Below are 14,022 nucleotides of genomic sequence, written 5' to 3' on the forward strand. Positions count from 1 at the left end.
AAGTGGTCAACTTCACACCCTGGCTGCTTTACCCCCGAGGAAGGAGCCCCCAGTACCCACTGGATAGGAGGCTGGGTAGGCTCCAGAGCTGGTTTTGACACTACAGGGAAGAGAAAAAGCTTGCACTGCCAGGAATCAAACCCAGTGTATCCAGCCCAGTAGCCCACTGTTACATTGGACACCTGGTAGTGACACGTTCCTCTGAAATGTCCAGTCAACTTTCAACTCATTACATGGCATTATATTCCAGAAGATACAACTCTTAATAAGATTGTGATCTTATGAAGTGAGACCATGTAGTCTGGTAATTAGCGATCAATTTTTGGGGAAATCTTGCTGCAGCCTACTTTATTGTTGAAAATGGAGACACCAGGTTTCTTGGAAATGTTGGTACCTGCATACAAGAATACAGTGTCACATGGCAGAATACCATAATTTCAGTACTTCTGTCTAAAGATCATTACTGTTTCTAGCAGATTAAAGTAAAGGTGCAGAGTAATGTTTCCAAATACTTCAGTTTTCAGTTTTCTTTTTGTTTCTGTACTGCCTTACCCTCTTGCATTACATATTTGGTACAGGTAATATAATATTTAAATTCACCATCCATTACTGTACTTACAATGTATAAGTATTTGCATAATACAACACATTTCTGATACTCTTTTAAAGTGTACATTAGTACAGTTAAAATTCTTTAACTTTCATGTCTCAAAAAGATTCTTTTTATGTCCAGAGAAAGATACAACTTGCTTCAAATTTCTAACAGTTTTATACCTATTTGACAATATCAAAGTATTAAATATCTTTATTTTAAAAGAATTCCACTGCTTAAATCATCTCAAATTTTGTAGGAAGGGGAGAAAAAACTAGTTTTGTCATCTATTTACAAAAATACAACAATAACTGACAAAACTAGTACTGCTAATGCCTGAAATGTTTTCTATATGGCAAACACCTAAAATGTAGAGCAGTGTCCATTCATGTAATTACAGTGTAATGAATCAGCCACCATAAACCATTACAAAAATGATACAACTGATGATACATTAAGGGTACACACATGTAACTTTATTTTTATCAGTTTCCTAATGATCTGTGTTGGTTCATTAATTGCACTGTAATTATACTGAACACTGCTCATTGTCTCAGATATCCATACAAACACTGGGCACTGTCACTATTCATGTCTTCAGGTGACTGTTGTTTTTATTTTCAGCAGTGATAGGAACTGAATCTGGCAACAGGTTTCTCCTCAACAGTGTTACCTATCCATCAAACTACAGGGCACAAAAATCCCAAAGACTGTAATCTGTAGGGAATTTCTTGAATATAAAATAGCTACCAACTTCAACAGCAACATTCCACTCGCGTTAATCTCATGTCTGTCACCCAACAAACAATTACTGACTGAGGATGAGGACACTTACGTCCACCTGTGGGTCAGCTATATTAGAACAACAAGATTACTAACCTGATTTCTTCGTTACTGGCCTGTCCATCGAGTGTCTGTGCTGGAACATCACTGCTAGCTGTACTGGTAGTTGTGGTGGATTTTAACTTTGTTGTTGATACTGTTGTTGTCTGTGACATTGCAGTGTTTGATGCCGTTACTCTAGGTCTTTGTGTTACATCCAGTCTGAACAAACCACTCACATAATCTGTTGGTTTCTTGTATTCGGGTGCTGGCACTGAAAGGAAGTCAAACAACCATGTTAATTCACATATATAAAATTAATCTTGAGTTACAAAGACATTAAAATATATTGTGTTATATCAGACAAGATGTAAAAGCTCCATCTTTGAGTAATATATCTTCTGGGATCATTAACACTTATAGTTTTGAAATGTAAACTCTAGCATTTGATGAATGATACAGAGTGTGATGAAAATTTTCCAGAATAGTTGCAATATGTCACTACTACAAATTATGTCAAAACTCCATTGCTAGGTAGAGGTCAAGGCACTTCCCATACCTTTCAAAGCTGCAGTCTGAGTTACCCAGAAGCAACGTCTTGTGAAGTGACAATATGTGTTATACCCTCTGTGATTTGTGATTCATCAGAAAATGGCAGATTTCAAAGAAAAGTGTGGCATGAAGCTGGCCTCTCACCTTCATGTAATGTTAAGGTTAATGATACTTATATTCCTATGATAAAATATATAAATCAATAAATACCTAAGAGTCCCTGAAGTTTATCAGAAGGTGGAAGATGGCTAGCAAGATCTAGGGAAAGTCTTTCACACTCGATTTCTTCTTGAAGTTTCCGTCGAACTGAGGGTGATATCACTACTTCCGTTTCTCTCTCCGATTCAGTCTGAGAAGCTGCATCACTCGTTGCGGCGTTCACACGCAGAATAACTTCTGAACGCTGCACTAGCTGGAGGGATTCCATCACTTGAGAACCTATCCTTTGCTGCACAGCAGGGGGTGACTGTGGCGGTGAACAGGGGTCTAGTGTCAAGGTGGTCTCTGCCTCAAGCATGTCACATTGTGTTTCTATCTCCACATTCAAAGTCACCTTCCTGTGTTCTTCAAGAGAGGGAGACAGTGTAACTTTGCACTGGGTTTCCTCTTTTACTAACTGCACTTCATCACTAGTCCTTGCACTGGATTCCTTATTCGAGTTACAGTCCAACACAGAAGTTAAAACAACAAATCTATCACTGCGCACAGCCTGAATATGATGACTAGAGGATCGCTGTTGCTCTTCTTCAGCTGATACAGCGATGTTGCCTGCACTGGGCACTCTATCACATTCTGCAACATACAGTACAAGAATACAAATTCTCCTCCACAAAATTTCTGTATACTGACATAAATTTAACACTAGAAATGTCGACTTTAATTCCTATAATGCTAGGTCTGCATTTGGAACTGCTTGTCTTTCGTAGGAAAATAATATATATCTACACTCCCTTATAGGTAAAAAAGGTAAAGTTATCCCTGTATCAGGCGGTGAAGGCCCATACGGTTGTGAGAGGTTGAGGCTCCCACATCTTTTAGACAGTTGGCTCACAGATGGCAGTAAGGTTGTCAGCCTTACGCACCAGCCGCCATTTACCTCCAGGAACATTCCTGGTACTCATTTCTGTTAGAGGCTGGGTTGACCAGAGGGCCATAGTGTGGCTGGGAGGGTTAGGGAAAATGAAAAAAAAAAAACNTCAATGACCTAATCGCAAATAGAAACCCATGACCTTCCGGATTGCAACGCAATACCTCAAATCAACCATGCTACCACATACACTATGTAAACTTCATAAGGTTTTCAAATGTAGGGAAAACATGTTTCTGAACTATGTACTTCAGATAAAATACCAACATATGTCACATGCTGTCGCATATAACAATTTTTGTAAAGACATAAATTTTTGACATCTGGCACTTGTACAGTTAAAATGTGTGAACTGACAAGGATCACTGAGCAATGACAACACAGGCCACTCAACATCAGGAAAACAACAGAAAAACCTTATTGCAGTATTACAAATACTGTAAGAACTAAGTTTGTAATGACAGGGGTTCCTTTAAGCTTCAACCATAACATCTGTACATTCACATTTTTAAAATCTGTTATCAGTGTCTGTCAACAAAGCGAAAGAGCAAACTGAAAGGATGTCCACAAAAAAAAAACACTGATTATTTTCAAGGCCAAAGACTATAATAAAATAGTGTTCCAGTCATCAAGCAACATTTATAAATGTAACAAACTGTATGGAACACAGACCCTTTTGAGAGCTTAATATTAAGAAAGAAAACTGCTACTTCAGAGACACGGTGCTGTCCTCTGGTAGATAATTACAGGCATTTCAGGTAATATCGATAACAAACTACCAAACTACACGTGTGATCTTCATAATCATAACTGTCAGAACGTTGAATCTCATAAGCTAATACTCGTTCAACTGGCCGAGTAATTCTCCGCCTTTTACAGAACCCTATGTTCATACATTGAGCCAACCGAATAAAAGTTCACACTCTCACGCTCTATTTCTTTAATATCCTAGGAATCAATTTGGGTTTGCACAATAATTTAACGTCTGAATGAGATGTTACCTGTGGAAAGCCTTTGCGTGGTGTTGGTGGCCTCCTGGCCGGAAGGCGACATGGTTCTCTTGTAGCTCCCCTCGAAGTTAGGCAATCCCCTGTCTCGTTCACGATGACACGCGAGGTAGGACGCCTTGGAAGTGGTCCTACAAGAGAAGCACATCGTTAGAGTTGAAAGGGCCGTACCCAGCGCTGCAGAAACACAATTCGCTCCAGCACGGCGGACAAGTGGCAAAAAACTGTACACACATCAGGTTTTGTGTGTTCCAAATTTAAACACAGAACCAAGTTTATTGATGACGCGTTCTCCAAGTCATTTTAAGATCGTCTATAATTAAAGCAGTACGCTTGAAGGCAAAAGCCCGGATAGTTCAGTGGGTATAGCGTCTAGCTGGACGGCCCGGATTCGATTCCCGGAAGTGAAAGATTTTTTTTTCTCTTCTCCACAGAGTCCAGACAGACTCTTTTAAGGGCCACCCAGCCTCATTTCCAATTGCTACCGTAGGTTCTTTCTCCGGAGGTAAAGAGACGGGGGCGCGAAGCTGACTAGTCACCTCCATCTAGTGCTGACATCAAGAAAAATGGAGTTATAACTTCACTAGTCATACGTCATCATCGACTAATTAAGCATATGGACAGCTTTACCTTTTACCTCTCCTCACGCCTGAAGTAAATCAGTACTGAATTCTGGCTGTTAGAAGGGAACCATTATCAACTCTATGTGTCTTGCTACTAGACGATCCACAGCTGAATTAAGTCCCATGACACGAACAGTCGGGGCACGCGGTACAGTAGTTGGCTGAGGCACTATGCTACAAGCCTGAAGGTCGCGGGTTCAATTCCCGATGAGGTCAATGAATTTTTCAATTCACCTAATTCTTCCATCCGCACTATGGCCCTGGCGTCGACTCAGCTTCTAACAGAAATGAGCACCAGGAATCTTCCTGAGGATAAAGGGCGGACGCCGCGCAAAGCTGACAACCTCACCGCCATCTGTGAGCCGACTGTCTAGAAAACGTGGCATCCTCGACGTCTCACAACCCTATGGGCCTCCACGGCCTGTTACAGGGATAGCTTTAGCTTTTACATGAACAGTAAGGGGCTAGCAGATTTTATTTAAAGAGTTCTGTCTTCTTGGATATAACACCGTGCAGTCTGTTCAATGTCAACCGACATTTCGGAGGAATATGTCGCCTATATCTTCAGGGTTGCAGAAGACGCTAAGCAAGAAACCAGCACGAAGGAGGTGGCTTCTTCCTCGGAAAAGTTGATCGAGTTTCAACGGGTAACACGGCGTCATACCCCAGAAGATTCCGTTTCTGTTTTATGGCCTATCTAACGACACTGTTAGCAATTGGGGCTATATAGTGCCGAATGGCAGATGTCCAGTAAATTGGAAAGAACATGAAAGGAAGCGGTAATGGACTATTTGAGATATTACTCAGACATCTGCATGGATGCGGACTTAAAACCTCAGTCAGGATAGAAGGCGTCATGGCCGAGATTCAAACCATGAAAACAAAATCCTTGGCCTGTAGTCCGCAAGCGGTCGTTATATACCGACCGAGCGACCGCCGCTTGTCAGTTAGTGCCAACTTTAGCGGATAGAGGGTGTCACGTGGTCAGCGCAACGAATCCCCACGGCCATTAATCTCGGATTCGAACCATGTATTCCCCAAATAATTTGAGAAGCATTAGAACTTGAATTTACTCGTTCCGTAAAATTTCTCTTAAGGGAGAAGGATGGGATTTCATGACTCTGTCAGTATCTACATTATACTGCCCGCGGCATAGCTCAAGTGGGATTTGTGGTGGACAAAGTGGCGCTGGGGCAGGTTTTCTCCGAGTACTTCGGTTTCCCCTGCCAATCTTCATTCCACCAACTGCTCCACAATCACCCTCACCTATCATCTTGGGCTGCTACAATAGGCCAGAAGTGGCCGCAGGACAAAGGACTTAGTCCCACCCCACGAGCATTAAAACAACTACATTATACAGCCACGAATGGTGGGGTGTTTGATGAATTGGAAAAAGCGTGGAAGGAAGTGGTTGTAGCCCAACCGAGGTATTATCCCGTTACTTTATTGGAGGAACTGGGAAAATCCATGACAAGCTTCGGTAAAAAAAAATGAACGGTACCTTGAGCCAAATTCGAATCGAATACTTCCCGAATAAAAATCCAGGGCGGCTAAGGTCTCTATATTATGGAATTCCAATAAAGTTTCCGGTTTCTTCGAATCCGTTACCGAATATTGGCTGCTAACCCTGCCTCGCGCCTGCCACGGCAATTAGATAATTATAAATACTGCGGGTCATGGAATAAAATATCGATATTCTATGTGCATCTCTTGTATAAGACAACTGGCAGGCATCTGCAAGACGGGATCAGCTCATCAGAAAGGGTTTACTTACATAAGACAATACAACATCCGTTGCTAGGTAACATCTTTGTGAACACGTTTCCGTGGCAACAAGATAACATGCAATAAAATGAAATAGAAGTTTTCTGTGAGATCCGTGTCGGCGCTATATAACGAGGACTGGCAGTTCAACTGTGGTTGAACCCCTGTCGAGGCGGGTTTGAATATTCACCGTAACCCCGCGAGCCGTGAGGGCAATGGAAAGGGAACTCAGTGCCTGGGGGTATAACTTGGACATCCTGTTCCTGGGGGATACAGTTACGGGGACCTAGCCCTCCAGGCTGTGGGTGTCTCGAACCTGAGACACTCAAACATGGTCATGAGGTCCGCGGGACTCGGGAAACGAGAATGACTACGCTGGTGAGGACCAGCAGAAACTGTAAACGACAGACTAGTCCATTCGTCAGAGATTTACAGTTGTGGGAAGTAAGAAGCTGGTAGCTGCGGTCGGGTACAGTTCGGGAACCGAGACAAAGGGGAGCGTCCGCTGTTGGAACCTGTTACCACGCAACGGCTAGCGAAGATTGAGAACACTTTATATGTGCTGTAGTTACAGTGATCTTTGGAGTTATTTGTAGTCACAAATGTAAATGTAAGATAAAGTTATCCCTGTAACAGGCAGTGGAGGCCCGTAGGGTTGAGAGAGGTTGAGGGTACCACATCTTCTAGACCAGGGGTCTCCAAACTTTTCGAAACGCGGGCCACATTAGGTAATTCAGAACTTTCAACGGGCAGGATAAAATGAGAAATTAATAACTCTAGGTATATGAGTTTTATTGAAAGCACAGAATTTCATAAACTAAATACAAAGTAAGCGAGAATAAATTATCGTATATTAATGACAACAGACAGTAGCAGCAAATGCTCATATTTTCATCACAAATTATAATAAAACAATTAATGTGAATGATGGAACTCTTTTTGCATTCTTAAAATCTGATTAAATTGAGGTTCAAATTTTGAAACGCTAATCACAAGTAGCGACTTTATATTTTCATCGGATAAATTTGCCATGTATTTCGACTTGATGTACTTCATCTGGGAAAAAGTTTGTTCACACAGATATATCGTCCCAAAAATGGAGATAAATTTACATGCAAATTTCTTTAAATTTGGAAATTTCTAAGAGTTCAGAAATTTATAAAATTCGATCAAATTTCCTTCCTTGTATTTGTCTTTAATATGATAACTTTCCTGAAGTTCAATAATTTCCATTTGAATTTGACTTGGGACATCTGCAGCATCACAGTCAAACGGATTCTGAAACACTCTAATTTCCTGAGCACTGGCATCCAAATCAGCAAATCGCTTCCGAAATTGTTCTTTCAAATCTGAAATGATTAAATTTGCAAACGAGGAAGGAAATTCTGCTTCACCCTTTTTATGCAACTCTGCACAGTATAGCATATGAACAAAGTTACAATTTTTCACTTGGCTTTCTAGAAGTATCAACTTTGCTCTGAATGCCTTGATAAGTTCAAATAAATCACAGACTAAGTTATTTTCACCCTGCAACTTTAAATTCAAATGGTTCATATGGTTCACCAGATCAGCAAAAAATGCTAATTTCCAAAGCCACTCGGTATCTGATAAAAGTGTTTCGTGATGGTTTCTCTCGGTAAGAAATATATCAATTTCATTCCTGAGCTGAAAGAAGCGCGAAAGAACCTTTCCACAGCTAAGCCATCGAACTGCAGTATAATATGACAGGTCACTAAGCTCGGAATCACATTTACCAGTACTCATTGGAAAAATTAGTTCAATTGGCACATTTCTGCACAATTCTTTCGCGGCCCGGATAAAATAACATCGCGGGCCGCATTTGTCCCGCGGGCCGTAGTTTGGATACCCTTCTTCTAGACAATCGGCTCACAGATAGCGTTAAGGTTGTCAACCTCACGCGCCGGCCGCCCTTTACACCCCAGGAAGATTCCCGGTACTCATTTCTGTTAAGAGGCTGAGTAGACCCCAGGGCCATAGTGCGGCTGGAAGGATTAAGTAAATTGAAAAAAAAAAAATCCACCGTATCGGGACTCGAACCCGCAACCTTCCGGCTTGTAGCAATAGTGTCTCAACCGACTACTCTACCGCGTACCCCAGTCACAAGTGTAAATCTCATCCGTTGTTACTCAACGACAATTCGTTGCTACGATCTGTCGCTGCGGGAACTCCCCAATTTCCACGTATTCGTTATCGTGGAAGTGTCCGTTCCGATTGCAGCGGTTGTCGCGGTGATCGACGTAAGGTAACGCGTCACAATATTCATGCCTCGAGCGAGATTCGAACTCATAATCTCATTGTTCGAGCGCTACAACAGCCTACGAGCCTCAGACAGCGCTAAACATGTACATTCTACGTATGAGCATTACTTACGGACCACTTAACGATGGTATAACTGGCTCCATGACCGCATTGAACACAAACTGCCCACATCATAAAACGCCTCTCCTTACAGCTAGCAAAACGTAGATTAGGTGAGATAAGTTTTATCTACGTCATGTCTCATTCTATCAACTCGAGACATGTGGAAGAGTGGAGCAATATATACTTTCTCTAGCCTCCCTTTTCATGTGTGTATTCTCGTGCTCTCAAGTGCTCCTGAACTAGGTTACACGCGTGCAGGTGGCGACACCACGAGAATCAAGCTGAATCAAGCATCCGACTTGAACAAACAACAAACACTGAATATCATGAAAGCAGATGTAATACAGTCCTGCTACTCTACTTTGGCCTCTGAGATGTACCACGGAAGAGAGCCGACTAGGTGGGCGCTCGGACACTGATAGCGGATACTAGCATAGCATACAGGCCTATATACAGTGTCCCTCCCAGGAGGAATGTGCCAGACTTCGGGAGGGTGTTCCTTATGTTAAAATATGCCGATATGACCCAAAACACCTATGTTCAAAGTTGAACGGTTGCGGAGATAATGGCCAGAGATGTGTGAAACTTTGACAGGTGTTACACGCTTGTTGATTACCAAATACATATTAAAACTGGCAGGAATATGTGGTTTCTGTAATGTTAATAATGTACGTAACATCAAACTAACCTGTGAGTGACATGGAACCATTAAATTGAACTACAAAAAAAAACTCGCCCGCCATGTCATAGTTGTCGTTAGGGTTCCAAGCACTATACATGACACATGAATGGCAAGCACTGACGTAACATTGCTGACTGCGCATTGTGGTATGCGGCTAGTGTGAGCCGTCATCACCACACTCAAGGACAAACACAGATAAGAGTAGCCAGCTGACAGGTACAGTGCGTGGACCCGCCAGAAGGCCACACTTTTCTCGGGCCATTATCTCCGTAACCGTTCAACTTTGGACACAGGTGTTTTGGGTTATATCGGCATACTTTAACATAAGGAACACCCTCCCGAAGTCTGCCACATTCCTCCTGGGACACCCTGTCTGTATGTTGGATTGGGAAACATGAACCGCAGTTATCGTAACATTAGCACATCCGGTTTCTTCTGTTATGTCACTATCTCTATGGCTCTACGGGCCTTAGTTGGGACTTGACCGCTTCTCAGTTTCTTAATCCTATACACATTCGGTAGGACTCCTTGGACGGGGGATTAACCCGTCATAAGGCCGCTACCTACACGAACACAGAAATCCATGCCTTGAGTAAGATGCGAAACCACGACTCCAGTGTTCGAGCGGGCAAAGACAGTTCACGGGTTAGGCCCTGACCCCGCGACCACTGTTACAGCACTAGGCTTATCAATTACCATTACCTATTTTGTATGACCGAGCATAGTCTTGCCTTTTAGTTTATTTAGACAGAAGTTGTAGAGAATGATTTACGAGTACTCAGTGTGAAGAGATGTTGCTAAAAGCAAATAATAGAGAAGATTGGGCGTCTATGGTAAAGGGGTTATATGTTCTTTGAGAACCGTGGCGCCAAGGAGGAAGTAAAAGGTAAAGCTTTCCCTGTGCTTAACTGATTAAGCACTGGTTGTATTGATCCCAGTTCGCTTGACCTCTGCACTAGTTGGAGATGACTGCCAAGGATGATCAACATCAGCTGTATCAAATTCTTGATCTCTGAATGTCTTCCTTCATTCGAATATGTTCATCCTTCCAACGTAAATTCGAACGTTCAAGTTTATTTATATTAAGAGATAAAATGTAAACTGATGATTTCTTATTTTCACTAAAAACTCCGTGGCTTTTAGCCCGCAAGCGAACTATACCGACAGAGCGACCGCCGCTTGTCGGCGAAATGAGTGCCAAATTTAGCGGATAGAGAGTGTCGCGTGGTCAGCGCAACGGATTACCACGGCCGTTAATTTCGGTTTTCTAGACCGAAGCCGGTACTTTTTTATTCAAGGAGCTCCTCAATTATCCTCAAGAGGCTGAGTGGAACCCGTTCCAGATCCACTACTTCTCATAAAATCTGGCAGCACCGGAAATCGAACCCGGGACCTCTGGATCTGTAGCCAGGAATTCTGACCACTAGACCACAGAGGTGGTCTTTATTTTCATTAAACTCTCCACTCCTTAAATTTGTAAGAGTGGACTCGGCCAAGTTTTCTGCGCAGAGAAATCGGAGCGGCCTCCAAAAAATAACAAGACTGTAGCGGAATACGCATAAAACGCGCTGTATCGTTAGCATCTTGCTATGCTTCCACCATGTAGAACATACGAGTATCTCACTCTTGATCTGTGTTTCAACACGACGTTTAGACCTTCTGTTAATCTGCTTCATCAGCTCGTGCCTTTCTTCTTAGAGACATTTCTTTCTGCTCCAGAAAAATAACATCAGAGACGCTGGGTTTCTGGTTTCGCGGAGGTCCACATTCGTTACATAGCACACCCCAAAGCACTGGGATGCTTGTAGGTTTCCGGCCCGGTGAAACACTCGAAACACTCTCTAGCAAATACTAGAAACAATCGCCATTTGCAAATTGCATTTAGGGTCCGAGCAGATTACTACAGGGTTTGTGTCAGAATTGTTTTCATTTCTCATACACATCTATATAACATGTCATAAAGGTACTGACGCCATTGTACTTAAATATGCTACATGCAATGAAACCCTATGAGTGGAGGCATAGCTCCACGCATTTTTGACCTCGGCATTCGATGCATGTGAGTGGTTAACTTCACGCCTCGGCCGCTTCACCCCTACGGGAAAAAGTCTCCGTTACTCAGTGGATATGAGGCTGGGTGAGCCCCAGAACAAGTCTGGATGTTCTGGAGTAGAGAAAAATATCCTACCCCTATCAGTAATTGAACCCCGGGCCCTTCAGCCCGTAGCCTGTCGTTATACTGACAGGGCTATCCCGGTTATCATAACGAGAATTTCCAAATACCATCAAAACAGAAATAAAAAAAAATATTAACTTTTTTTTTATAAAAGATACTTCTAGACCGCCTCTGTGGTCTAGTGGTCAGAGTTCCTGGCTACAAATCCAGAGTCCGGGTTCGATTCCCGGCGCTACCAGATTTTTTCTGAGAAGTGGTGGGTCTGGAACGGGGTCCACTCGGCCTCGTGAGGATAACTGAGGGGCTCTTTCAAGGAAATAGCGGCTCCGGTCTAGAAAACCGAGATTAATGGCAGCGGGGATTCGTTGCGCTGACCACGTGACACCCTCTATCCGCTACAGTTGGCACTAACTTCGCCGACAAACTGCGGTCGCTCAGTCGGTATAGTTCGCTTGCGGACTAAAGCAACGGAGGGATTTTTATTGTTCTAGAAACTCAATCGTCCAATCGTCATACAAACTCCATGTTCAACATGGCTAGCGCCTGCTCCATCTCAGGATTTCATACGTCGGCCATGTTGAACAAAACACAAAGTTAAATTGTGTCAATATGAATAAGTATCCGTTGGAGGTCCTGTACTACACCAGACACTACTCGTATCCCTGGATTTTTCTTGGGGGGACTGAACAAAACCATTAAAACTCTAAAACAAGTACCTCCCGAACAGAAATCAAGAGCGTTACCATTATGTCAACTTATTCGTTAAAGTGTCGTGCTAATAATTCCATGGAGCCATTTATGGAAACCGTTAAAAACTGTGCTACGCGCAATTTCATGGCGAATTTAAATGTCTTGTGCAGTTACGAAATTGGATAGGTTTACCACATCTGCGAGATAGAAACCAGATGTTGGCTTTATGACTAATCTGAAAGATTACATCACAAGACTGTCACACACGTATTCGCTAACATATGAGACGGCTATAAAATCAGTTTTTCTTTTTTATTGTAAATAATGGACTCATTTTATAAGAAATATGTCCGTACTTTTCTATACGAAACCCAAGCTCTGAGTGGAACCAAAATCCTTTCGCACGATCCTCGATTCATACTGAGCTATGGGTCTGCTGTCTAAAAACGCAATAATTACTATAGTTTTGCCTGTGGTTTTGTATCGGCGTGAAATGGTTTCTGACATTTAGGGAACAACACAGAATAAGGGTGTTTGAGAACAGGGCGCTGAGGAGAATGTTTCGACGTAAGAGAGATGATCTGACAGGAGACGGGAGAAAACTGCATAATGAGGAACTTCATAACTTCCCTTCGCCAAGTATAATTAGAACGATCAAGTCAATGAGGATGAAGTGGGCAGGTCATATAGCACGCGTGGGAAGAAGATATATAGGATATTGGTTGGGAAGCCGGAAGGACTAGACGTAGGTGAGAATAATATTAAACTGGTTCTTAGGATAGAATGGTATAGACTGGATTGATTTGGATGAGGACAGGAACCAGTGGAGGGCTCTTGTAAACACGGTGAAGAACCTTCTGGTTCCATAAAATGTTGTGAAATTCTTGAGTAGTTGCATAATTGGCGGCTTCCCAGAAAGAACTCAGCTCCATGGAGTTACTTAGTTATAAGAACAAACGTGAGAAACATCGTGCTTAGATTTTAAATACACTAAATACCTGCCGGCAAATTGACCTAGTTTAGAAAACTGTGGAGATCTTAGTACATCTGTTTCGAATATGACAGGTTTTCGGACAAGTTCTCCGTGAATTCTTTTGTTTCACTTAATACCTCAATTTTCATCTCAACACTACAAAAATCAGGGATGACAGGTAAAATTAACTGTTTTATCGTTGTTAAACAACAGAGCAACATAACTTTATCTAATAACGTAAGGCTATTGCAAACGATAAGTTTGCACTTCCAAGGGAACTGCCAATAACCAGAGATGATATAGGTCAGTCAGCTTAATCCTTTAGTGATTTGGCAGACACACTCATAGACGTATGAAGAATGCCGTATTCTGAGATGTGGCGCTATATATTGTATAAACCGACGTTTCGGAGGAACGTATAGCCTACATCTTCAGGGTAGAAGAAAAAAGAAAAATCCTCAAGCGAGGAACCATCAAAGTTGGATGCAGCGGATTTTTTTCTTTTTTCTTCTACCCTGAAGATGGAGGCAATACGTTCCTCCGAAACGTCGGTTTATACAATACATGGCGCCACATCCCAGAAGACGGCATTCTTCATAGTCACCGCCGTGAAAACCTCAAATCTAGACTCACAGATCATTAAAACAACGAAGAAAGGTCTGGAAAACATTT

General features: G+C 42.3%; 1 protein-coding gene across 1 annotated transcript in view; it reads right to left on the bottom strand.

Annotated features, from left to right (window-relative positions):
• The window catches only part of LOC111873927 (protein Shroom), a gene marked incomplete in the record, with an annotated part of 420,460 nt that overhangs the window by 4,976 nt on the left and 401,462 nt on the right, over positions 1 to 14,022 (bottom strand). The window contains 3 exon segments of the mRNA XM_033755279.1: positions 1,472 to 1,688; positions 2,177 to 2,758; positions 4,055 to 4,191. Of these exon segments, the coding sequence (XP_033611170.1) occupies positions 1,472 to 1,688; positions 2,177 to 2,758; positions 4,055 to 4,191 (936 nt within the window).

The sequence above is a fragment of the Cryptotermes secundus genome, unplaced genomic scaffold (genome assembly GCF_002891405.2).
Source record: "Cryptotermes secundus unplaced genomic scaffold, Csec_1.0 scaffold639, whole genome shotgun sequence".
Lineage (NCBI taxonomy): Eukaryota > Metazoa > Arthropoda > Insecta > Blattodea > Kalotermitidae > Cryptotermes > Cryptotermes secundus.